This window comes from Plasmodium chabaudi (assembly GCF_900002335.3).
Source record: "Plasmodium chabaudi chabaudi strain AS genome assembly, chromosome: 14".
NCBI lineage: Eukaryota > Apicomplexa > Aconoidasida > Haemosporida > Plasmodiidae > Plasmodium > Plasmodium chabaudi.
In genome coordinates, this window is record NC_030114.2 from 1511660 (window position 1) to 1538564 (window position 26905).

The following is a 26905-nucleotide window of genomic DNA, read 5'->3' on the forward strand; positions in this document are numbered from 1 at the left end:
AAGTATAAATATTGTACCAAAATTATGTGTATAATTTTCCTAATAAATGGAAATATAAGCGTTTTTTTTGGTGGGCGCTGTTTACACTATCTGAGTGTATGGGGACGAGCTCATACCTGCGCAAAACGGTAGAAAAAATATGTAGTAAATAAATAAAAATACATATGCATATACATACGTAGTAGTATGCCGCGTCTTTGCTTTTGGTCCCTACCTATCGTACTGCCGATCCAGTATAAGGCGAGCCAAAAATAAGACTAAAAAGGTATCTCGCTGAAGGAAGGTCTGATTGGGTTCATGTTTTGTTTGAGAAAAATTTGTGCTTGCTTTTACAACAGTGTTTAGATTAAAGGATGAAGATATAAAAAATATAAATGTGTTAATAGTTGAGATTTGGTTATTTTTTTTTATATCAACTTTTATTAAATGGTTATGAAATAAATTAATTTTTTCTACATTAATTATATTAAGAGAATTTGAAGGTGGTACAAATTTAAAATGGCTAGCTTTTTTTACTAATTTTGAATTGATAAATATATATTTTTTTTTCTTTCGTTTCTTTTTTGTTAATTTTGTTTTTAAATTAATAAAATATTTATAAAGTTGATTCGAACAGTTTTGTAGGTGTCTATAATATTCATAAATAGTATGGTGTGTTATATTTTTATAATTATTAGCTTGCTTAAAAAAAAAACTATTTTCAAATATATAATTGGTACTAGTCTTTAATTTATATTTATATTTTGTTTGAGATATACATGGATAAGCTAATAAGTTAACAAAATTATTTTTATTCAAATTGGTTGGACTACTGTCTACTTGCTTATTTACAATATCATGGTCATTGTTACATAATATGTTTATATTATTTTTTTGTAAATTATGGATACTCAATTTTTCAGACGGATTTATTTCTCCACTATTAGCATATTCAAAATAATTTCTAAACGTCTTTTCATTTGATAAATTCTTATTTATTATTTTTTTCCAATACCTTAATATGTGAATATAATTTTGATATAGTCTTGGGAATACATATTTCAATAAATTTATACAAAAATTTAATTTTAAATATATAGGATAATCCAAATTAGTTGCTTGAGGCTTTTTTAATACCATCATATAATTTAATAAATATTTTATTATTTTTTCATAGGCGCTTAAATATTCATTATTATTATTGCACACACTTGTGTAAGACATATTTCGTAAAATATATCGAATATGTAAAGTAAGAATGCTAGTAAGTAATTCAATAATTTGATTCGATTCTATATGTCCTACTGTTGTAATTGTATTCTTTAATATGAGTTTATTTTTTGTTGCTTTTATCTTATTTTTATGAAATTTTAAAATAAAAAATTTACTATACTTATTAACATTTTTAAAGTCATTATTTAATTTTAACTGATTATCTATTTTAATAATTTTTCGTCTTAAAGCTTTTTTATCCATATTTTTTAATATCCTATTCATATATACATTTTTTTTATAATTATATTTTTTTAAATAATTATATTTACTACACTTATAACTTAATATCATGTTTTTTAAAACTTTTTTTGAACTATTTTTTTTTTTTTTTTTCTCATTATAAATAATTGAAAATAAATTTTCTTTTTTTCTCTCGTCTGTTTTTTGCTTCATTCCGGATAGTATGCCTCTCATCAATTCGTGCTCCAGCTTGTCTATGCCTAAAAGGGGTGGAAGTAAAATGTATAAGTATGATGAGAAACATGTAACGTAATTATTGTGTTGAAAAGATGGAAGCATTTATCACATGCTCAACTACTTTTTTCATATTATTATGCATGTCTTACGTTTCCTTTCTTCGATCTGTTCTGATTGTGCATTTCCAAAGGTGGCTGAAAATAAGTCCATGGATATTTCAATAATTTTGTAGGAACTTAAAAAGGTTGAGAATAGGGAATATCTTAAAATGTTTTCTGCATGTTTTTGTTGATCTATACAATTTTGAATGTAAGATAAGACTTCATTTCTTTTGTCAACTTGATCAAATATATAACCATTTTTTATCATAATTGAATTTAAAAAATATATTTTATTGGAAAATTGAGATAAAAAAAATAATATTTTTCTATTAATATCGTGGATAGTCTTTAGGGCATAGTTATTTATAATTTTATTTTTTTTACAAATTCCTTGTTGGCTTATATAAAAATATGTGTATTTATTATTTGTGTGTATATTTATTTTTTTTTGTAACTCATATAAATTGGTTACTCCTTTTACTAAAAAGTATAATACCTCGTTACTCACTACAGTATTTTTCTGTTGCTTTAAAAAATGTAAAAAAATATTCTTAATGTAAACTAAAACTTTTATATCAAATGATGTTGTTATTAAATAGTTTTCGTTAAAGCAGTTTTGTGAAAAGTGTACTCTCCTAGTTTGGTTAACCTTTTTCTCATTCTTCCCTCTATTATTTCTTTGATACGTTTTATTAACTTTTGTCAACATTTCGTAACTATTTAGCTGAGATGGATGCCCTACATATACCTTACTCGATATAGACTTATTCAAATAAAAAATGAAGTTAACTATGTCTTTTAAATCATTTAAAAAGAATATAGAACGAATGTTATTGTTAATATTTTTTAATTTTTCTAATACAGATATGTTGATTATTTTATTTATTTTTTTTTGATATTTTACATTTTTTGAAATAACTAAGGTTGAGGAAAACAGCTTATTCAAGTCTCCAAAATCGTCAACCCCTTTTCTATTAGTTATTATAGATAGATATAAAAAATTTAAAAATTGCGAATTTATTTTATTAAAATGGAAATGATAAAATAAATATAAATACACATTTTTTAAATTTTTATAATACGGCTTATGATTTAAAATAAAATTTGTTATATAATATATAGCATCATCATTAATATACATTTTTTTGTTGATAATACAATTTAATAATATTTTAATTTGTATATCGTTTAAATATATTATTTTATTATTATTAAATAAAAATCGTATTATAAAATTTAAACTATTTTTTTTTATTTTTTCATTTGGTATATTTGAATAACTGTCTATTATGCTTACCAAATCGTCATGATTAAAATAATTTATTTTTTGTTCTATCAAATTTGTTATCATATATAAAACATCTGTATTCATATTTTTCCAATATTTTGAAAAAACATGAAATGTTATTATTAAACTTTTCGGATTAAATTTTATATTCATATGTTTATATGTGTAATAAAAAAAAACAAGTACCTTATTATTACCTACACTGTTTTGGATCCTTAAAAGAGGTATAAACATTCTTGCATCTATTTTTTTTTTTTTCATTTTGCCTATCAAACTGAGTTGTGTCAATTTGGGCACTATAACTTTATCACAATCAACTTTGGAGTTAAGACATTTGTTTTTACTTTTCTCCGTTATAGACTCTTCCTTTTGTAAAAGTTTGTCTCGTATTTTGTATAACCGTTTTCGTTCAGTTCTATTATATATTACATATTCATTTTTTATTTTTTTTAAAAAAAAATCGCTTATCTCGTTTGTTATGTAGAAATAAAAAGGGTGATTGACACAGTCTGGAATGTTTATAACACGAGATAGTTGATCTATATGAATCTGTTTATTTTTTAAAAGACTTATCATACGAAATATAAAATTTATAGAATTCTTTTTGGTTACTTCCTTTTCATATTTGTAATTATCTACAGTATCATTTCCAATTTGATAAAAATGTTTAAAATTTTCTGAAGATTGCACATATTTTTTATTTTCACAACTTGATGAGATGTTATAAATTGGCTGACCTTTTTTATATGTTCCCTCTTCCTTTTCTTTAAATATGGAAATATGTTTATTTATTTGGGCATAAAAATTTAAAATGTTATATAACTCGTATAAGGAAAATGAATATAATCTATGGATAATTATAAAATTGATTTTATATATTAATAAGGCATATAAATTATTTATTTTATTTTCATTTTTTTTAATTATATATAATATATGTACCAAGTCTGTGTTACTTATTATTTGTCTAGTGACTAAAAACATAAATAAATAATTATTATAGTTTTCATTATAATATTTAAATTTTATAAAATGATTCGATATTTTTATTAAATTTTTTAAATCTACAATTTTATATTTTTCTTTTATATATACTATTAGCTTATTTACTATATCTTCAAATAGTGTGTAGTTACTATAATTGTATTCTTGACATTTTTGCAATATTAACATAATATTATTTAAATTTTTTATCTCATATTTGATTATTAACTTATTTTTTTTATTTTCATTTTTTTCATGTCTTTCTATATACTTATTAATAATAAGCATATGTTTACTTTCACTCTCCGTCTTTTTTCCATTCACCCCATCCTTAATTTGGGTTACCTCCAATTTTGACTCATCATTATACAGTTTATTTATTTTGGTTAGGCATTTATTTGTTTTATTCAATTTTTGGTTTGCTTTAAGGATAGGTTGTTCATTGTTTATTCTGGCATGATGATTGACATTAAATTGGCTAGGCCCTATATTTTTATACACCCCATTTTGTTCATAAGGTGGTAGAAAAACAGATTTTTCTGATCTGATTGCTCCAATGATTTGTATTAATGTTTTATTTTTATATAAAAAAACTACCCTTTCTTTATATGCATTACTATAATATATATTTTTTGAATAGCCTATATTTTTGAAACGATGTTTATTATTGTTTGTATAATATATATGTTTATATACTTTTTTACTTTTTTCTCTATATAAAATTTCTTTTAAGTATTTTATTTTATTTTCATTGTTAGTAAGCATTTTGTGTTTAATTCGTTTATTTTTTTTTCGAGAACCAGTAGGGGTTTCCTATTATATGTATGTAGGATCCCGCTGCATTTTCTCTAAGCAATTGACTTAAGCTTTATTCATTTCTTCTGACCAGTTTAACATTATGAATATTCTGAATGATTCCTCTTTATGTAGTTTTAAATACTAATTAAAATGTTTCTTAAATTTTTAAAATATGTAATAAATGGTGTGGGAAATTTTTTAGTTCCGTAGTGCGGCTCTCAAAGGTGGGGAATAAAAAAAAAAAATAAACTACAAAATATACAGAACATTTTTAATTTTTATTTTTTTTTTTATTCAATTTGGTTATAACTAAGTTAAATATATTTATTATAACAATTTTTATTATATTGTTCTTTATTCATTTGTTTATTTGTCAATTCTTTGTTTTTTTTTATATTAATTATACAAATTTTTTTCAGTTTTTTTTTCTTTGACTTTTTTTTAGTTTGTATACCTTCATTTTTGTTCCTTTTAAACGACTTTATAGTATGAATAGCATAATATGGGAATAATGCGATTTGTGTTTTTTTTGTTGTTTTAAAATTGTTGTGAAGTTTTATTTAACAAAGTTGGTGGTGCATCGATATGGTACTGTATAAATATACAGAGATGGTTATAGGCATACATATATTTATGTGTGTATTTTTCATATGCTCTTTTACTTTTATAGTACTATGGTTAAAAGTAGGCATATAGAAAACATATTGATGATGTAGTTAAAATAAATACAATGATTAAATGCCCATTTTTTATAGTATTCCTATTTTTATTAACTTATATAAATTTTTTAAAGTGTGTGTCTTTATATATAAAAAAAAAAAATAATAATACCATTTTGGCTAGTAGTAATAAATTTTTATTTCCTTTAAAAAATTATAAATCATTAAATTTTATAAACCCTGTTAAGAATGTATACAAATATACAATCAAATTAAATGAGCATAAAAAAAGTATTAAGGATGTGATAAAGGAATCGATTAATTTGCCTACCCAATTTTTACCAACTACCTACAACAGTTTTGAAAGGTAGGAACTGTGAAGAAAGTATATACAAACTAAATTATGTAAACGTTTTGTTCACCCACTTTTTACACTTCTTGATGTTTTTTCTTTTTAGGCAAATATTGGTGCAAGAGTTATGGAACAAAAACAATATATACGAAAAACGAAACTTTTCAAATATAAAAAAATATATATATAATGATGATAAAGACAATTTGGAGAGGGAGACAATAAGGGGTGTCTCCAAAAACAGTTTAACCTATGAAATAAAACATGCTAGCAAACATAACGAATTAAAATCATTTTCAAAAAAAAAGACGAAAAAACAAAAATATATATTATCCAACTTATTTAATAGATTAATTAAAAAAATAAAAATTATACATGATGGTCCACCATATGCAAATAATGATATTCACATTGGCCATATATTAAATAAAATAATAAAAGATATATATTTAAAGTTTTTTTTATTAAAAAATTTTTTTGTATTATTAATACATGGATTTGATACTCATGGTTTGCCTATTGAATATAATGTTATGAAGTTATTAAAAATAAATAATGTGCAAGATATTAATTTAAATGATTATCCGTTTAACAAAATCGGATGCCCAAATATTTACACTAGTCCCCCTAGTCATATATTTAGTAAAATACGAGCCCTTGTAAAAAAGAAGGAACTCAATAATTTATTTCATGGAAATTTATTTCAAAAATATAAATCTATAAACGGTCTGAACAACCAAACTGAAAATGATGTAATGAAAAGGAAGGTAGACAACTTTAAAACCTTATGTAAATTATACTCTTCCCATTTTATAAACAAACAATTCATTTCTTTAATCTCGTATGGAATATGGGGATATTGGAACTACTCTTACATTACGTTTTACAAATTGTATGAGCAAATTCAGAGAAGCGTTTTTGAAAGCCTTCTCAAAAAGGTATGCCTAGCTGATATGTATAGTCTGTACATAAAAATGGGTTTCGTCAATTGTTAAACCGTTTCGACATTTCTTCATAATTCTTTATATAGCTTTATTCATTTTTGTTTTTTTTTTAGAAATACGTGTACATTAGCAATCGACCCATATATCATAGTCATGCAACAAAGACGGTACTTTCAGATAGCGAAATAATATACAAAAATCGGGTTTGCAATTCCTTTTACTTTTTTTATAATTTTAATAAAGTAGGAGATAATTATTTGTTAGCCATTATAAACAACATTAGAGAAAACAAATTAATAAATGAAATGATCCAACTAAGTAAGGAAGAAATAGACTTTTGTCAAAACAACTATGAAATGATTGCAAATTATATACAAGGAAATAATATTTCAAACAATAATTATTTGAAAATATTAGTAAACAAAATAAGAAATAGTTTATTATCGAATATAAAAATTTTAGTATTCACGACACAAATATATACAATATTTAATAATAAAGCATTATTAATACATGATAAATATTTATATAGAATTGTAAAAGGAACATATGAAAATTCAGAGAGTGTATATTTTCTTATATGTGATAAATCATTTGATATGTTTTATGAAAATTTTAAAAAATTTTATAGTAAAAAAAATAAAATTATTCAATTTAAAACTATTGCAACATTACAAGGAAATTGTTTTAATGATTCTACATACTATAATTTTATTAACAAGCAAGAAAATAAATTTTTATTGGTTAATAAAAATGAAGTGGATGAGCATTTTGGGTCAGGCATTGTCCATATTGCACCATCACATGGGTTTACTGACTATAATTTGTATTACAAAAATAATGAACTCAAAAAGGTATATTTAAATAATTCAAATTATGATGATACGAAAAACAATTTAGAGGAAGCAAAGAGTGGAGAAGAGACAGACAAAGTAAATAACGAGGGGAAGGGCAAAGATAGCAATTTTTTATTTGATCTTACTAATCAAAATGCTATTGATGAAAATGACGATTTGAAAGAAGAGTATAATAAAATGGTAATTGAAAAGTGTAGGCAAAACATTCATTTGGTAAAGCAGTATGAAGATCAACCAAACCAATCATCAATATTAAAATTTTTGAAAAATGACGAAAATAGCAATTGTAAACAAAGGTGTACCAAAATTAACATAAATCAAAATAATTCCCATTTACTATTTTTTTACGCCTTTTATGAAAATATATTTTTTTATTTTCCGTATGAACATTCATACCCATTTGATTGGCGGTCGCACACACCGGTTCAGGTAAAATCATTATTACAAATTTATATAGATATTGAAAAAATAAAAAATAATAAATATTTTTTTAAAGGCATAAAAAATATAAATTTTTTAAATAATAATAATAAAAATTATTTAATAAATACAATGGAAAATCGAAATGAATGGTGTTTAAGTAGACAAAAATATTGGGGATTAAATATTCCATTAAATGATATTAAATTAAATAATAATAAAAAAATAAGTTTTAAAAATCAAATCATGGATGTATGGTTTGATTCCTCAGTTTCATATCTCTATGTTTTACACATGTGTAAGCATGTCCTATATAATATCTATTTGAAGAAAATTTTATCAGCTCTTAAAAATGAATATACTAACAAGCTTTATAATAACAAATTTGTAGACAAAGAAGATAAAGCTATACTACATTGGTATAGAAACGATAAATATTTGAATATCAAACCAGATATACGATCATTTTATATGTATGACATATATAAAGAAATAACACAAAATGCTAATTTCAACGAAATGGACTTACTTAAAAATATTATTGAAAACAAAAAAATATTTGATCCACAAACAAATTATAAAAATATAATAAAAGAAATAAAAAATAAAAACAATTATTTTAAAATAAATAAAATTGGTGACATAATTTTTAATAGTAATAAAAAAAATGAGATATACAAAAATGACTTATCAATATTTTTATGTTGTGAAGGAATAGATCAAATAAGAGGATGGTTCCAATCTTTTTTTTTTATTTATTTTATTTTAAATTATATAAATGGAAAAAATACAGATTTTCCATCTTTTGAAAAATATCTGCCTATACAAAATGTTATAGTTCATAATTATGTTGTCGATCAAAATAATGTCAAAATGAGTAAAAGCTTAAATAATGTCATTTCTCCAAGGGATATATTTTTAGGAATTAATAATGGGGCCCCAAATTTGGCGAAAAATGTGAATGTACCAGTGGAAAAATGCCAACCCAATTCGACGCTGCATATGAACGAAAATGATGACAAAGACAAACGTATTAACAACTCATGTAAAGAAATGAAAAATGTTCATAATCAATTTGACGATTTTACAAAAAATATCAAGGAAAAAAAAAAGTTCAATGCTGATATTGTGAGGTTATGGGTGTGCTGCTATAACTTTTTAGACCGAAATATTTCTATTAGTCATGATATATTAGAAAATATTAACAAACATATATATTTAAAAATATATAACACCCTTAAATTTTTATTAAATAATATATATGATTTAAATTTTGCAGAAAAAAAAATAGAATATAATAGCCTTCAAATTATGGACAAATATATATTATATAAAAAAGATTGCTTAATTAAAAATTGTTTAAACAGTTATAAAAATTTTCAATTACAATTACTTATTAAATATATATTAAACTTTATACATAAAGATTTAGCAATATACATTGATTATAGTAAAGATAGATTATATATACATGAAAAAAATTCTATAAATCGAAGAAATTGTCAAAAGGTTTTCTACAAAATTATTATTGACTTGTTAAGAATATTGGCACCTATAACACCACATTTATGTGAGGATTTATATCAAAGTTTTCGAAATTTGAAAAATAGCAATTTAAATAAATTAAAAAAAATAAATGGGAAAATAAAATCAATATTTTCACTACCATTTCCAAAAATAAAAAATTATAAAGAAGTTAATTTAGACATATTATTCTTAATAAAATATTATATTCATAAACAGCTAAATTCTTATTTTTCAAATTCATTACTAGCCATAGTTTATATTTACTGTGATAATGATGAAGTTCTTAATTTATTAAAACAGTTTTTGAAAAATGTGAGTCCACTAGACAATTTTAATAATAATGATGATCTTCGATTTGTATTCAATGTATCGAATATTATTCTATGTAATGATTTATCCGATATTCAAAAAATGGATGAAAATTATAAAACATATAAAATCCCTCTCCTTACTAATATTATGAACAGCAATACAAACGAGACCAACATTTCTGAAGACTTTTTTCAGAAAGATGACCAAAAAAATGATTTTGAAAATATATCAAATTTTGACGAACACACTAAATATGCAAACTTAAGTATAGGAATAAAAAAATCAGAATCACACCGATGTTCCAGGTATTTAGCCATTTTCACATGTTTAGCTTTATCTTAATTTTTTATTGCTTGTTCATATTTTTATTCACTGTTCATATTATTTATGCTCTTTTTTTTTTTTTTTTTTTGTACAGGTGCTGGATGTACGGTGAGACAGTGAGTTTCTTTAAGGAGAACTTTTTTTGCCCAAGATGTTTGGATATCATAAAAAAATATTTATAATTATAGTTATAAATGTTTTTAATTCTTTAAAATGTTAACTGCATTTTTATATTTTTAAAAGTGATAAATTATATATAGTAGTAAGAGGTGCTAATTAAAACAACCTACCAAGGCGGAATATTATTTTAAACATGATATGTATGCACAAACAATACATGCATGCATATAATATATTATTAAAAAATACAAAAAATGAAAAGCAACTACAATAATGAAAGTTGCAAATAATAGCTTTTAAAATTGTTTTAATATATAATAAAAAAAAATAACAATTTATGCTCCTGTGTCCTTATTTTCTACATGGGATAGTTTTTTTTCCTAAAAAAATAAAATAATATCAAATTGATATTATTACATGTGCATATATAATATGTAACATGCCTACAAAGGTTACACAATATTTATAAATTTTACATTTTCATATTTTGTGAATTTTTTACCATTAACTGATTTTGTATTTCAAAATAGTTTTGAAGATATTGATATTGTTTCAACTTTAATTTAACTTTTTTAGTATTTATAATGGCTAGTTCTCTTAATAATTTTTTAATATTATGTTTTTCTAGATCAGCTAGCTGTTTAGCTCTTTTTTTTGAAGCACTAATAATAGTATTATGAATTTCTTGCATATCTTTTTCCTTTAAAATGTAAGTAGACGGTTGAGCATTATTATTCCCATTATTGTTTACGTTCATATTTTCATCACCTACTGTTTTATTACCTTTTTGTGATTCATTATTTTGTTCGCCATTTGCTAAATCATTTTCCTCTTGTTCTCGTTTGTACGTAATGCCATTTGATGTGTCAACTTGTCCAGGGTTGTTACCTTCTTGATTATTTTCATGATCATTTTGTGTGTTATCAATTGAAGAGGATACCATTTCTTGATTTGCTGTCTGTTCTAGTTTAGCTCCGTCTTGTGATGTGGCTGTATTGGCATTTTCATTTTGCTCACGGTTTTCTGTATTATTAGCTTGATTTAGTTGAAAATCTTTTTGTTTTTTTAAAATAATATCAACAATTTTTTTAGCTGCATAAGCGCCAATATATGGACTAATATAATTACATATAAATGAAAGGAGAGAGAGAAGAGTATTATTTTGTTTATAGGATTGAAAAGATATATTATTAATATTAAGTGCATTATCTATATCAAAATATGGATTTGATAATGGCATAGAAATAAATTTATATATACATTCATATGGTGTTTTTGTTTTAACATATTGACTAATTTGATCCCAATTATTTTTATATTTACAAACACCATCAATTAATTTTTCTATCTCATAAGTAGTCCATTGTGTTTCCGAAAATGAATATGGAACATTCACTTTGACAAAATTTGAGCTATTTAAAATGTTTGGATATTTCGAAGAGCTATAACAGTTACTACACCATACACATTTATCTAAAACACCGTAGGATATATTTTTAATATTATTTGGTTTTAATATATAATACACATGCATACATACTTGTTCGCAACTAACACATTTATATAAATCTTTTGTATTCCCTTGATTTGTAGTATGGTTCTTCTCATCATAATTATTATCTATTTCACTAAGGAGAGCCTTATCCATGTTAGTATCATCTCCAATGTTTTCCATCTGGTTTATCATATTTTTTTCAAGATTTTCAGAAGGTACTTCATTTGTATTTCTAAAAAATGAAAAAAAACCACCTTGGCTATAATTCGTTTTTGTATATTCATTTAAATTTTGCATTTTTTCATTATTATTCTGATTTATATTAAATAAATTATAATTTTGTGTTTCATTATTTATATTATTAACATTCCTCCATTCTTTATGAATATTTGTAACTGTTTCATAATCTAAAATATTTGAATTCATTTTATCATTTTTAATATAATAATATTGCTGACTATATTTTTTATTTATTATTTTATGATTTTTTAAAATATAAAATAAAAGTTCAATTATATTTTTATCTGATTGTATATTTAATAAGCACTCTTCTAATGTTAGTGCTTCATCATCCGATTTTTTATTATATAGATTAACAATTTCATTTTTTATTCGTTTTATTTCTTCCCCCTTTTCAGTTACCTCTACTTGTTCATCCTCTTGTGATGCAGCACAACCTAAATTTAAAATTTTATAAATATAATTTAGTTCGTCTTTTGCTGTATTCTCACTATGTTCATCACCTTTTGTAAAATCATTGACAAAATCGAATTTGCTATCCAAATTGGAATCCTTTTTACTTTTATCGTCTGATTTATTAATAGGATCGATACATGGATCAAATGTCATAGCACTAACATTTGAAAAAAATATATTATGTATACTATTTTTGATATTTGCTGATCTTTTTGTAACAATATTTCTTAAAACGGTATTAGTAGGTCTCATTAAAATTTTTTCTTTTTCACCACTCATAGATTTTTTATTTTTTTCATTAACTGTTTTATTATTTACTCCATCATCTTTGGAAAAGTTTTCAGAATAACCTTCTTCACCAACATTTTTGTTTTGATCATTGTGTATGTCACCATTTTGTGTTTCATTGTTGTTATAAAAATTTATGTCTTCCCTTGCTTGAGGATAATTATTATTGGATCCACCATTTTCGGGATATTGACCATCAATCTGGTTACCCAAGGAGTTTATAACATTATTTTCAGAAATCATTTGTGTATTCATATATATATTTGATTTTGTATTATCTAATTCAATGTTTGTTCCATCATTTTGTTTACTTCCCAAATTTAGCTGATCAGTATTTGTAACCTCGTTAGTATAATTTTCATTTTCCAAATTAATATTATCTTGATTCATATTTTATATATATATATTTTTTGTTCCCCTCTTTTAATTTTAATACCTTGTAATTTTGTATAATACTTTTTGTGTATTGTTTTGCATAAAAAAATAAAATTATTCAAGGTTACAAAAAAAAATTTGTATATACAAAAATAATTTTGTTAATATATCGATTTATCATTTAACCGTATGAAGAAAATATCAAATACGTGCTGTACTTATTTTTTTTTTCTCTTTTGTCATATTTTTTTTGTATATTTAATAAAATTATCATTCATTATTTATTTTTTTCAAATTTTTTTTTCGGAAAAAAAATAAATAAGCGAAAGAAAACATAAATAGATGACTTTAATTTGTTTCTAAGTAAGGATAAAATATTTTGTGTAGATATGGATGGTAAATAAAAAATATTCGACAAAAATGAAAAAAAAAAATATAGCATATGCAATGTTGTAGTATATTAAGTATGCTTATTATGTGTTGTATTTTGTATATTTTTTTAGAACATATAAATTGAAAAATAAATTAAAAAATAAATAAATAACTATTTTGTTAATACATTTATTGTAGCCATAATTAAAACGATTTTTTATGATTATATTTTTTGTGGGGATCTTTTTTTCCTCTTATTATATGGATATGCTGAAAAATGCTAGTTGGAGAAAAGACAATTTACAAAAAAAAAAAAAAAAAATAAATATATCTATAATATTTCTAAAGTAGTATATTTTATGAATATCCTTTAATTACAACTTTTGAGTTATATAATTAAAAAAAAAATATATGGCATTTGACATAATTTATATGAATAATATGTTTATTTGTTGATAATTTGTACGGCTTAAAAAAAGTACTATTGGATATTATGTAATAATTGATCATGTAATGAAGAATGACAAATGGATATATGCTTCCGTATGTTCATGATTTATAAAAAGTAAAACCTCAAAGAGATAAGCAACCCTTATTATATAGCAAAACAATTTTTTTATAAAAACAAAATGAAAATCGACAAGAAAAAGGAATTCAAAAAAAAGTTGATAACATGCTGTTCTCTTTTACAAGTATCTGAACCTCTTAAAATAATTATCGATGAAACATTTTTAAATATTTGTATTATTCATAAGATTCCTTTAAAAGATGAATTAACAAAATTAATAAACAGACAGATATTAATTATGACAACAAAATGTATATCAAATTATACAAAAGAAATAAATAATGAAGAAACTGCATATGGTATTAGAAAAATAACACATTATAAATGTGGCCATAATGAAAATAATATTAAGAATTCTGTTAATGAATATGTAAAAAAAATCAAAAAAGAAAATAATTATATATTTTCCCCAAATAATTTTTTTGAAAATCAAATAAAAGCAACTCACAATTTTGACAGCCTATATAATGATCAAATAGGAGGTACAAAAACGAAGGACAACCAACCAAATCAAGACACAAACCAAGTTGAAGAAGAAGAAAAAGAAAAAGAAAATCATGCTGAAAATGACCACGGTGAGGACAAAGTTGAACAAAACGAGGGTGGCGAAAAAGAGAAGGACGATGATTTGTCTGACTCTATGAAATGCATAATCGATTTAGTAAAAAATAATAACGAAAAAAAATTTTTTATTGCCACAAACAATATGCCACTACGAGCGTATCTAAGGTTAGAGCGGATCCACATTTACATACGTATTTGCATGTATACTATGCCTTGTGCATGCATTAGTGTTCTAATTGGCTAACTGGCTAATTGGCTAATTGGCTAATTGGCTAGGCTTATTCCGGTGGTGTATTTCAAATTTTTCTACTTTTTCCCTTTTTAGGAAAGTATTTTTAGTGCCCATTCTGTACGTTAGCGAAAGTGGAGTAATCAAAATGGAAGACATATCATCAAAAAACATGTTTAAAAAAAAGAATGTAGAACTAAAAAAGATGAAGATGCTTAAATGGGAGCGAGATCTAAAAATGGCGGAGCAAAGAAAAAATAAGGAATCCAAGACAAACACAAAGAAAAAATAAATAAATAAAATGCACAGAAACAGGTAGAAGCAGTAGAAATGGTGACGTACCAGGATGATCCAAATAAATACGTACATATACATGTACACATTTGACTATTTGATTTTTTCCATAATTAATGTATACTCGAGTTTTCGATAAACCTATGTTTTTGTTATGTTTTAAATGAATGCAAAATATTTATAATTTGCTTATAAATATGCAATTTTTTTAATAAACAAATAATATTTACACCATATTTTATGAGGTGTTAATTTATGTCAATTTATAAAGACAATGCATATGCTTGTCATCTTTTATTTTCTTAATTATTTAAAGTGAAAAATGTTACTAATTGAAAAACAAAAACAAAACAAAAAAATATAAAAAGTATAAAAAGTATAAAAAAAAAAATAATTATAAGTATGACGAGAGAAAAGTGATTTCTTTTCGCTTCTCATTTTGTGATAATACTTTCAAAAGATGTACAGTTGATACGTGGTTCTGTCCATATGACTACTTCGTATTTACAAAACATGAGAATGACTAAATCAGGGTTTAAATTTTTTTTATTAAATGGTTTATTAAATTTTTCATAACAGGTTGTCCTTTCTTCGTTTTTTGATTTAACCTTTTAAATTTTTGAAATCGTATTTTTTTTTTTTCATCTTTTTCTTGTTTTTTTTTTAAAAATAATTCTTCTTTCTCTTCTTTTGATAATTTTCCTTGTTTATTTTTTTCTACCAAACTTAATTCTTTCCTATAAATATCAGTTTTACTTCCTTTTTTTTTTGTGTTATTATATTTGGAACTTACATTTTGATCATCATCATCTGATTCCGAACCTTCTGAATGATCAGATGTTTTTATTTCTCTCTCATTATTTGTATTCGTATCTTTGTTATCTTCATTTGTGTCCTCTTCTTTGTTATCTACTTCAGTAGTTGGAGTAAAGAAGAAATTTTTGATGGGGTCACTCTTAACGATTTCAGTTTGTGGTTCATTAAGTTCTTTGATTTTTTTGAATTTTCGTAAAAACTTTTTATCAGTAAAATACTTTTGTTTCTTTCTCTGGAAGTTTTTATTTTTAATATGATGTTTGTTTAAAAATATGTTTTTTTTTTTCATTTTTTTTTGAAAATTTACAAATAGAATAGGAAAACGAAACGATGACTCTGTTTTATGGTAACATATTTTGGTATACTATTGGGATAGCAGCTTTTTTTATTTTTATACTTTCTTTACTCTTATCATCTTAAATAAGATATAATTTGTTGAGAAAATATGTATGTATAAATATATGTATATTTTATTCTCTTATATTTATTGGTTGACTATTTTTTATCATGGCAAAATATAGAAACGACATTGTTTTTTTCATACGTATTATTTTTATTTACTGGAACTTTTTATTAAATACGTTAATTTATTTTTATTTTTTTTCTCAATATTTTTTTGTTAAATTTGATGAAATATTTTATAAACGAAAAAATGAAGTTAATTATTTTTTACCACCTCCTTGATCTATGCAAAATATAATCAGAGGATGAATAATTTTTTTTTTTTTTTTTTTGAAACTGATAATTGTTTACTTTTGTTAATACATTTTTATGCATACATTTTTAAATTAGTTAACATTCTTTATCTGAAAAAAAATGATATATAAAATTAAAATACGTACATAATATTGAACTGGTTTTATTTTCAACCCTTTTTAATATAAATAAAGCCATTTTGGTGAGTTCATTTATGGAGAATATTGTATGTATGACGTGCGTATGTATATATCCGAATAATGAATAGATATATATATGTATAAAATATATATGCACAGTACATAAACTATAAGCTTGAAAAATGGGGGAGAACATGCGAAAGAATTTTAAAGAAAAGGGGAACAGCGCGAAAAGACACAACAACTACATGGATAAGAAAAACAACCAAAAATGGAACACCAAATTTAAGAACAAAAATAAAAAAAATAATATAAAAGATAGACAAAACGATTTTCGAAAAAATAATAGTAATTATATTGCCTTGGGTAAAAAAAATATTATACCTTTTAACAAAAATGAAAATTGGGATCATCAAAATTATTCATATAATTATGATTCAGATGATATGGGAATTTATAAAAACAATGACGAATCAGATATTGACATAAATTCTACAAAAACGGATAATGCAACTGCTTCAAATTCGAAGGATAATGAAAATTGTTTAAATAATCAAAACTCCGATACAAAAAATGTTAACTATGTTGATTATATAAACAGCCTTAAAAAAAATTCTGAACAGGATGAAGAAAACGAGAAGAATGACGAAAGCGAGCAAAATGGCGAAAACGAGCAAAATGGCGAAAACGAGCAAAATGATGAGAACGAACAAGATAGGGTTTACAATTTTTTCCTCGTGTTTAGCCCACTAGCTATAACAAGTATAAAAAACAAAAGCAGTGTAATTAATGCCGATGAGCATATGGATTTTCTCGAAAAGAAATTAGAAAGTCTTGATGAATTAATAGATATAACTCGAAATTATAGAGAAAGACAAAATTTACAACAAACAAGAGATAATATTAAAAATAAACTTGATAATATCAGATTAGATATTTTATTTTTTACATTATTAAGTCTTAGAGATTCAATTATTAATAAAAAAAAACAAATACAAATATATATTCATACTATAAATGGGCTATTAATTTATGTATCCCCTATATTTCGTGTACCTAGAAATTTTTTCATATTTAAAAAAGTTATGTTAAGTTTGATGAAAAATAATATTGTTACTGATGAAAATAAAAACACTCTCTTAAAAATTCTTCCCAACCCAGTGAAATACTATGTTGGATCATCAACGTAAGAAATAAAAAATGTTGTAAATAAAGAATATGTACATATGTCATTTTATTACACAGTTTTGTGTATTCAAGTGCCAAAATTATTTCTTTCAATCGTATATTTTGTTCCCACACTCAATATAATAAAATAGTAAAATGATATATTTTGTCAAAATATATTAACGACCTTTTTTGCACACACCGATTTTTCTTTTTCTCTTTTCAGGTGCGTTTGGATATCAAATGATGGATTTCCAACAGACGCTAAAAAGTTTGCAGATAAATTAAAAGTTTCAAATGGAAAATATTCTTTCTTCCTTTCCCTTTCGAATAGTTACAATTTAACATATTTTATGGAAAAAACAAAAAATCGAAATGAAGAAAATATTCATTTTAATTATCATATTAAATTATCCGATTTTAAATTATCGCCTGTAACTATTTGTTCAAAATTGTCACACTTTTTAAATTAATAAATCAAAAAAAATCACACCATTTCTACAATGATATACTTATGAAATTAATTTGTATATCCTTTTTCAAAATATGTAGAAATCAGTGATATTAATAACATATATAAAAAAATATACAGGAAAAAAACATTTAAATAAAAAAAAAATATAATAATGAAATAAAAAAGTAAACCAATACATATTCCAAAAGACATCAGTGAAATAATAAAATTGACACATTATTATATTGTGTTATTGCTATACTATTATAGCATTTTTTAGGTTTAACACAAATGTATAATATTTATATATTTGCTTATTTGTTTGACAAATATTACTGATGAGTACTAGCTATTTTTTGCTTTGCCACCATTAATTTGTTTTGCAATTTTCTTCTTGCTTGTTCATATTTTTTTTCAAAATGTCAAAGCTAGTTATGTACTTATCAATGTTAACTGAGAATGTGTTAATAAAAAAAATACATAATTAAATAATTGCATAAATATATACATACAGACACATATATATATTCGTGTTTATATGTTTTTGTTCAAGCAACTTAACATTTGTTTAAATTTTTTTATTTTTTCTTTACCTCCAAAAAGGTCATATTCATCATCATAAATTTTTAAGCTATCATTGAATAATTCCTAAAAAAAAATATTTTATTTTGGAAAAAAATATATAGCTAGCATATGGCCAAAATTTTATGCACGTTCATGTAAAAAAAATTTTATAAGCCTATAAACCAAAATAAATATATATAACGAAACGTGTTTATGCGTTTCCAACTTGTCTTTACCTCGCTACTTTGTAAGCTTCCATGTAAAAAATGATACATAATTTTATTATGGGAATCCATAGGTAAATCAACAATTTTATTTGTTATATGACTATTGAAATTTCTTTTTTCGTCATTTATGTGATTTGCCATATCTGCTATGTTTTTTTTTTCGTCTCCTATTTTTGTGAATAAAAAAAAGTATATATTAATAAAAGGAATAATATATGTATGTTGAAATGGACAACATTTATAATGTTATTTTGTATGCAGTATGCATGTAAATTCATACCTATGATTTTTTTGAAATGATCATCAGATAGCCCTGAATTATAATAAGGTTTTGTAAATTTTCTTTGGGGAATAGTTTTTCCCGTTTCATAAGAAATGCTTTCTTGGCTTTTCATTGAAGCAAGAGTATCTGCATATAAATAAATAGAACCATATATGTGTGCACGAATTTGTTAGAAATGGGTATTAATATATAAACTATAGAAAATATAGTGCTTACTTCTTGTCTTCTCTAATTGTTCTCGTAATATGTCCTTCTTCTTGGTTAAGTCATCAATTTGCCTATTTATCTTGGATATCATATACACATCATTTATTTTTTTTTTTGAATAATTTAATGTATCGATTTCTCTCAAAAGAGAGCATATTTCCCTTTGGACAACAATACGAGAAATAGGCAAAGCATCGATGGTTTTATTATTTTGAAATATTTCATAAAAACTTTTTTTTTTTTTCATTTCGACTAAGTCTTGAATTTGTTTTTCAGTGTAATGGAAATTTTTTAAATCTTCGATTTTTTCCTTTAAAAACATATTAAAATTTTTTAATATTTCAGTATTAATAGAAAGTAATTTTAAATGATTATACTCATCAATTGTAAGTTTTTCATCGGATATATTATTAATATCACATATATATGTACTATCAATATTATTATTTTCTATATTGTCTAATTCGCTAGCTCCTATTTTTTTATTTTTATTCATTAATTTTTTAATTTTTTTAAAAAAATTTATATTTTTTAGATTGTCTAAATGAGATATCTCAAATTTAACATTAGTATATCTATCTATACAAAAATAACTATCACATTTAATTACATTTTTTATAAAGAAAATATTTTTATTTTTCTCTATACTTGTTATATTATTATTACTATAATTTTTATTTTTTGCAAAATCTGATGCATTTATTAGTTTTGGTAAATCATCTATTTTTACAACATGCCCAATAACATAATAAGGAAAATTTATATGTTCACTCATATCTAAAAGGAATGTTTTTTTTAATTGAAAATAGTTTATAATTTCATATGTCATATATTTATAAATATCTAGCTTTATTTTTTTTTCTTCTTTATATAATTGTATTAACCGTTCAGGTGTTTCTGGGTCTCTTACAGGACTTTCACTTTTTTCAAAAAGTTCATTTTTTTTTTTTTTTTTTAAATCATTGAAAATGCTTTTATCTTGATCATTTGAATATTTAGTGCTGCTTTTTATTTGTCCACCTTTTCCTGATGAAATATATTCATGAGATCGATCGTCTTTCTTTTTGTCAAACAAGGTAGCCATTTCCTCGGATGTGTCCCTTACTTGTTTTTTTTTTTTATTTTTTTTTAATAAGTCTTCTTCTTTATCCTTTAGTATTTTATTACTATCACCATATTTGTCATCACTAATTATATGATTTTTTCCTGATTTTGATTTAATTTTTGTTTTTTCATCTCCTATATATTTATCCGTTTTACTTTCATCTTGTGAACTGATAGTATAATTATTATTTCGAGCTAGCGTTTTTTTATTATGTTCAGAAATAATAGGACCATTATTATCTTTTCTACTTTTTTTTTTACGATAACTTTTATCTGAATAAGTTGGCGAACTTTCATAAGAAGAGGTAGTATAATTTTTACCAGTCCAACTTTTATGTTTATTTTTTGAGTCTGCTTTTTTTTCTTCCTTTCCAAGATTTCTTAATTTCTTTTTCCCTTTATCTTTATTAGACACTATAGGGCTTGTTTGTTTTTTTTTTAGTTTTCTTTTTATGTTTGCTTCCGAATCGTCATCATTTTCAGAATAATCAGACTCTTCTTTATCATATTTTGTATCTCTATCTTTTTTAGTGGCATCAACAGTTTGTGCTTTGTTACTTCCAACAGGTGTACTGGTTATATTATATTTGGTACTTGTTTCTGTTGATTTTTTTTTATTTTTTTTTTGTGTTGTTTTTTTATTTGAAATATTATTATCACTTTCATTTTTTTCTATTTTATTATCAATATTTATTTTTTTTAATAATATTTTCCTATGCTTTTTTTTCATATATTCTTCATGCCTTTTTGCCAATATCAGTTCCCTTTCATATTCAGGGAGATCTTCCAAATCACTTGAGTAATCATTATCATTAGATCCAAAACTCGAATTATTTAAATCGCTATTATTCTCATCATCTTTCATTATTATTCAATTGTTATATTTATATATATTATATTCTTTGTGGGTTGACTTCTTTTATCTTTATTTTTTTACCGCAGTTCGATAGTCGAACTTTTTAAAATCGCTGAAAAACTTGGCATATACCTTTTTTTCTTTTCAACCATTTATTTCAATTAATTAATAATTACTATCACACGGAATAGCGTGATGAAGAAGGAAAATAAAAGTATAAAAGGAAATCGGTAAGCCAAGGAATCTGGAAAATTTAAAACAATAATTAAATAAAATACAAATCAAATAAATAAAATTAAAACGACGTGAATTTTGTTATATTATGCTTAAAGTAAGTTTACATTGCGCTCAAAAAAAAAAAAAAAAAAAAAAAAAATAATTCAACGCCCAAATGGAAACAAGCCATTTAAAAAATAATCACCATATTCAATTTTTGTATTTAATAAATTTTTTACATTCCAAATGTTATTCAATTTTGTCAGATTAAAGCGTTTGCCAAGTTCAGGGTTTAACAATTTTTAATTCATATAGCTAGCATATGCAATGTTGTATACTCCATGCATATACATATCATATATTATTGCAGGGTCATACATTTCGTTAACTTTATCAATATATGACTATTACCGGAATAAACAGTGTAACTTTCTATTTTGCCATTTAAGAAAGATATTAAAATTTTTTACATAAGTAAAATAGTCTATATGCGTATATGACCAGTATACAGGCGAAATATATACTTACGAATATATAGAGGTTGCAAAAAAAAAATAAATAATAAAATCGAATAAAACAAAATAATATAAGAGACAAACAATATATAGCACATGCTATAGATATATAAGAAATGAACGATCTACATTTCATACTATTTATAAGCCATTTATTAAGAAAGAAAATTTTAATCACATTTTTGTCAATGCTCCAAGATATATAATGTGGATATATCTATGGGGAGGGCTGAGGATAGTCCTGTTCAGTCCTGCTTAGTCCTGCTTAGTCCGCTATGTTTTGTATAGCGAAATGGAAATATGAGACCATGTGTCGATTGAACTTATTTGTAATATTTGATTAGGCTATGCTTTTTCAATATGACTTTAAAAATGTTTATAAATTCATTTCGTTCTTTATTTTCATCGAATGTGTTATTGTTTGAATGATCTTGATTTAAAAGATGAATCTTTATGTTGTTAAGTAGATGGGCATATTTACTATTCCATTGTTGTTCCTCAGTCATTTTTTCTGCTTGTGTTTTTTCAATTATACTATGTTCCTTTATTATTTCATCATTTTCTAAATTAAATAATTCATTGAGTTCGACACTATTTTGTTCATTATGTTGTGGTTTTCCATTTTCTGTTTGATTCGATTGTCCATTGTTATTATTTGGATCTTTAGAAGAATCGGGAGGAAGTTGATTTTCAATTTTGTTGCCAGTGTTATAGTTTGTGTTGTGGTTATGGGTATCGAAAAAGGTTGATACTTGTTCATTGTTAGTTAGCATAGATAATTGTGAAATTTGCAATCTTTTTTGTAAAATATTATTAGATGTATTAAGAGGTAACATTAAGGATAGAATCATCAATGACTTTATTAAAAATGGATAATTTTTTGGATATATTAGATGCAATCTTTGTTTTGAAAAAACGGGCGATTCAAATAAAAAAATAAAATTATCTAACTGATGAAAGAAATCTGAATTAATATCTAAGAGTGTTAAATAGGAGCAAATAAAATACGCTAACTCATATTTTTGTAACCATAATAAAAAAGATATTGCACATAATGAATTACTAAACCAAGCAATTAATATAATTGAAAATAAAGGATAATTATCTTTTTGAAATAATAATGAATTTCTTAAATATTTGGTCTCATTTGATGTTAGTAATACCCAATTTAATACTTGAACTATTTTATTAACAAATATATAATCTGTTTCATATATTAATAAATAACATAAATATGCAAAAAACTTTTTATTATTTAAACAACGAGACATATGTTGTATAATTTCTTTTCCTTTACGTATTAATAAACTTTCATCTTGTTTAAATAAGTTGATAAAATTTCTACTTATGTTTTCATAAAAGTTGAATTTATTTTCAACAGTAGAACACATAGCTGAAATGACAGTAAGTGTTAATACTAAAACTTTGTTGTCTTCATTTTTTAAACATAAAAAAACACAATCAATTATTTTATTATAATACGATTTTATTTCATTACTCTTGTATACTAACATTTCTGTTAACCATTGTAAGCACATTATAATTGGATAAATATTTCGTTTTTCTAAATTATCGTAAAATAAATTATCATCATAACTATTGCTACTATCACTAGCATTCATACTATGTTCATCATTATTATCTTTTTTTTTTTTTTTAATTATTTTATTTATATAATATGATTCCATTTTTTTACCATCTTTCACTACAATCTTCTTTTCTTTAAGTTCATTCAATAACTTTTCATGCTTGTACATAAATCCTAAATTATGGTTATTTCCCTTTTCATCATTTGTATTTAATTGTTTATTTTGATCAGCTTCTAAACTAATGCTATCGTTTTTTTTATTTATATAAGAATTTTTTATTTCATCGTCTAGCAATTCTGTATTATTATTATTATCTACCTTTTCATCTTCATCTTCCCATTTATCTTGCCCATTAATACAATAAAATTTAGATCCATCAATACTATCATTCATAACACTAGAACAGATGCTTTGACTTCGATCTCTTCTTTTTGAGTTTGTTTGTCGATTTCTTTCACTAACATCTTTTTCAAAATTATTGGTTTGAATTTTATTTTGGTTTTGATTAAGATTTATGTTGTTAACTGTACCATTGGCACTGATGTCTTCCTTAAAATTGTTGTTATTTATATGTGTTGTAGTACTTTCCTTTTCATTTATATCTTCGCTTTTGGTACGACTTAATGAGTCATCATTTTGTAATTTATATTTATTTATCGATTGTAAATCATCGTTTTCATGTGTATTTAAATCATATTTTGTAGATCCTTTATCAATACTAAGTTGTTTATTTATGGATGTATTATCTGATAATGAATATGTAAGTCTCCTACTATTTTGTATATTTTTTCTTTCAGAAGCTGTGATATTATTAAAGAACTGTTCGTTTTTATTTTCTAATATATTTATATATGAATTTTTTTTATTTTTGTCACCAATATATTTTACATTTGGTTGATTCGAGTTATTCGATTTTTGCTTATCCATTTGATCGGTATATTGTAATAATAGCGGTTTTTGATTTTGAAATTGGGAAGGTGTATTTTCAATTTTTGTTTTAATGATACTACATACTAATTCTGTTATTAATAATGAATATTCTAAAGTTGAAAATTTTAAAAATTTTATTAACAGTTCATTACATTTTCGAGCTGTATAATGTATATCAAAACTAACATCAGAGGTTGACCATATTATTTTTTTTAATATCTCAATCATAAAAAAACTATTTTTTTTTGAAGATTTAAATATATTATAAAAATGAATATTTAATATATTTATAAAATGATAAATCCATAATAAACATTTATGTTTAATAGTTGGATTTTTATGTCTTGAAAATTCTAAAAATATAGGAATTATATGTTTAAAAAACATTTTACATTGTTCATAATTTGATGTTATAATTTTATCCATATAAAGATCTAAGCATTGATTTGCTTGCTTTTGAATATCTTTATTTTCATCAGATAGCATTAAAAATAAATCTCGAATAAAAAAATGAAAATATTCAAATACATCAATAGTTGGAATATTTTGTAAAAAAAATAACCATGAAATAATTAATTGTCTAGCATTTGTATTCTCTATATATATATTATCTTTTAATGTGTAAATAATTTTATATATATTAAATATATTATTATATGAACAAGTCATATCTTTTAATAAATTGTCTAAAAATGCACCTCCAGTTTTTACATTAGGACAGGTGTCTGAAAATATTCTGTACAAGCAATTAAATATTTCTTCAATATTATTAAAAGCTATATTTTTTGAAACTTTACAAAGATTATATAAACTTTCACACACATAATAACGAACTTTTGGATCGGAATCATTTATACATGACATTATTATTTTTAATATTTCAGAAAAATAATATTTTATTTTATTTTCTAAACTTATTGAAATAAAAGCTAGCGAAATTAAACCACCACATCTTTCTGAACTGTTAATACTTTTTATGAATTTTTCATCCAAAAAATATAATATTTCCATAATTTTTTTATTTTGATATTTTTTGTTCAGGTGATCAAAATATATTTCATGTTCATATAATATACTATTTAAAGATTTTTTATTTTTTTTATTTTTTTCATTATTATCATTTTGAATATCATTTTCATCATCTTTATTATTATTTCCTTTTATACTATTTCTTATATAATCATTTATTCCATTAGGTTTTGCAATTTCGATATCTATATCACAATTTTCTTTACATTTATCTAATAATAATTTTTTAATTATTTCAGCTCCTAAAACATAATTATCTTCATTTAAATCTCTGTGTGCATTTTCTTTTTTATCTTGTATAGCTTTTGATTGTTCATTTTCTACATATGATGTTTCATCACGATTTGCAATTTGAGATTTTTCTTTATTGTCTTCATCTTTATCAGTATGTTCGGTACCCTCGTTTACAATTCCAAAATTATTAGAGTCTTTATCATCCCATTTAACATTATGTTTATTTGTGGTTCTAGTTTGGTCCTTATTTTTTCCTATATCATTTTCTTTATTTTCTTCATCGTTTGTTTTTAAATTATCATTATAGCTAGTAAAATAATATTCATTATTTATATCTATATCGTTTTTTTCATTTAATTTAGATATTATATTTATTTCCGATTCCGATATTTTTTTACATTCATTTATATTATTTTCTTCATTGTTATTTTTATTTAATAATATATTTATTTGTTCTTGTTCTTCCGCTTCCTCTTTTAATAATAACAATTTTATATCTTCTGCAATTTCTTGAGCCCCTTTTTTTCTTTTTTCATATGTTTTATCTCCTAGCAATTTTTGTGTGTTTATATTTATTATGTTTTCTTTATCTTCATTTTTGTCCAACCCTTTAATTATATTCAGAAACATTTTCTTTTTG

At 23.2% G+C, this 26905-nt stretch overlaps 8 protein-coding genes across 8 annotated transcripts; 3 read left to right on the top strand and 5 right to left on the bottom strand.

Annotated features, from left to right (window-relative positions):
* Positions 1 to 22: 22 nt before the first annotated feature.
* Positions 23 to 4809, bottom strand: PCHAS_1441900 (conserved Plasmodium protein, unknown function; the record flags this gene model as incomplete). Its single annotated transcript, XM_016799732.1, has 3 exons — positions 23 to 116; positions 215 to 1694; positions 1821 to 4809. 3 exons carry the CDS (start codon positions 4807 to 4809, stop codon positions 23 to 25), a joined length of 4563 nt encoding a protein of 1520 aa, XP_016654983.1.
* Positions 4810 to 5572: 763 nt separating this feature from the next.
* On the top strand, positions 5573 to 10419 carry PCHAS_1442000 (isoleucine--tRNA ligase, putative; the record flags this gene model as incomplete). The annotated part of the gene is made up of 4 exons (XM_016799733.1): positions 5573 to 5868; positions 5960 to 6791; positions 6911 to 10218; positions 10332 to 10419. The coding sequence occupies 4 exons, from the start codon at positions 5573 to 5575 to the stop codon at positions 10417 to 10419; spliced, it is 4524 nt and encodes a 1507-aa protein (XP_016654984.1).
* Positions 10420 to 10692: 273 nt separating this feature from the next.
* On the bottom strand, positions 10693 to 13226 carry PCHAS_1442100 (conserved Plasmodium protein, unknown function; the record flags this gene model as incomplete). Its single annotated transcript, XM_016799734.1, has 2 exons — positions 10693 to 10737; positions 10860 to 13226. The coding sequence occupies 2 exons, from the start codon at positions 13224 to 13226 to the stop codon at positions 10693 to 10695; spliced, it is 2412 nt and encodes an 803-aa protein (XP_016654985.1).
* A 986-nt stretch (positions 13227 to 14212) lies between these two features.
* Positions 14213 to 15236, top strand: PCHAS_1442200 (conserved protein, unknown function; the record flags this gene model as incomplete). The annotated part of the gene is made up of 2 exons (XM_736594.2): positions 14213 to 14880; positions 15041 to 15236. The coding sequence occupies 2 exons, from the start codon at positions 14213 to 14215 to the stop codon at positions 15234 to 15236; spliced, it is 864 nt and encodes a 287-aa protein (XP_741687.2).
* Positions 15237 to 15773: 537 nt separating this feature from the next.
* On the bottom strand, positions 15774 to 16343 carry PCHAS_1442300 (rRNA-processing protein, putative; the record flags this gene model as incomplete). Its single annotated transcript, XM_736596.1, has 1 exon — positions 15774 to 16343. The coding sequence occupies one exon, from the start codon at positions 16341 to 16343 to the stop codon at positions 15774 to 15776; it is 570 nt and encodes a 189-aa protein (XP_741689.1).
* Positions 16344 to 17072: 729 nt separating this feature from the next.
* Positions 17073 to 18530, top strand: PCHAS_1442400 (small subunit rRNA processing factor, putative; the record flags this gene model as incomplete). Its single annotated transcript, XM_736275.2, has 2 exons — positions 17073 to 18076; positions 18284 to 18530. 2 exons carry the CDS (start codon positions 17073 to 17075, stop codon positions 18528 to 18530), a joined length of 1251 nt encoding a protein of 416 aa, XP_741368.2.
* Positions 18531 to 18881: 351 nt separating this feature from the next.
* On the bottom strand, positions 18882 to 21761 carry PCHAS_1442500 (conserved Plasmodium protein, unknown function; the record flags this gene model as incomplete). The annotated part of the gene is made up of 5 exons (XM_016799735.1): positions 18882 to 18964; positions 19105 to 19159; positions 19312 to 19469; positions 19583 to 19711; positions 19802 to 21761. 5 exons carry the CDS (start codon positions 21759 to 21761, stop codon positions 18882 to 18884), a joined length of 2385 nt encoding a protein of 794 aa, XP_016654986.1.
* A 1045-nt stretch (positions 21762 to 22806) lies between these two features.
* Positions 22807 to 26895, bottom strand: PCHAS_1442600 (VAC14 domain-containing protein, putative; the record flags this gene model as incomplete). Its single annotated transcript, XM_738656.2, has 1 exon — positions 22807 to 26895. One exon carries the CDS (start codon positions 26893 to 26895, stop codon positions 22807 to 22809), a length of 4089 nt encoding a protein of 1362 aa, XP_743749.2.
* Positions 26896 to 26905: the final 10 nt, after the last annotated feature.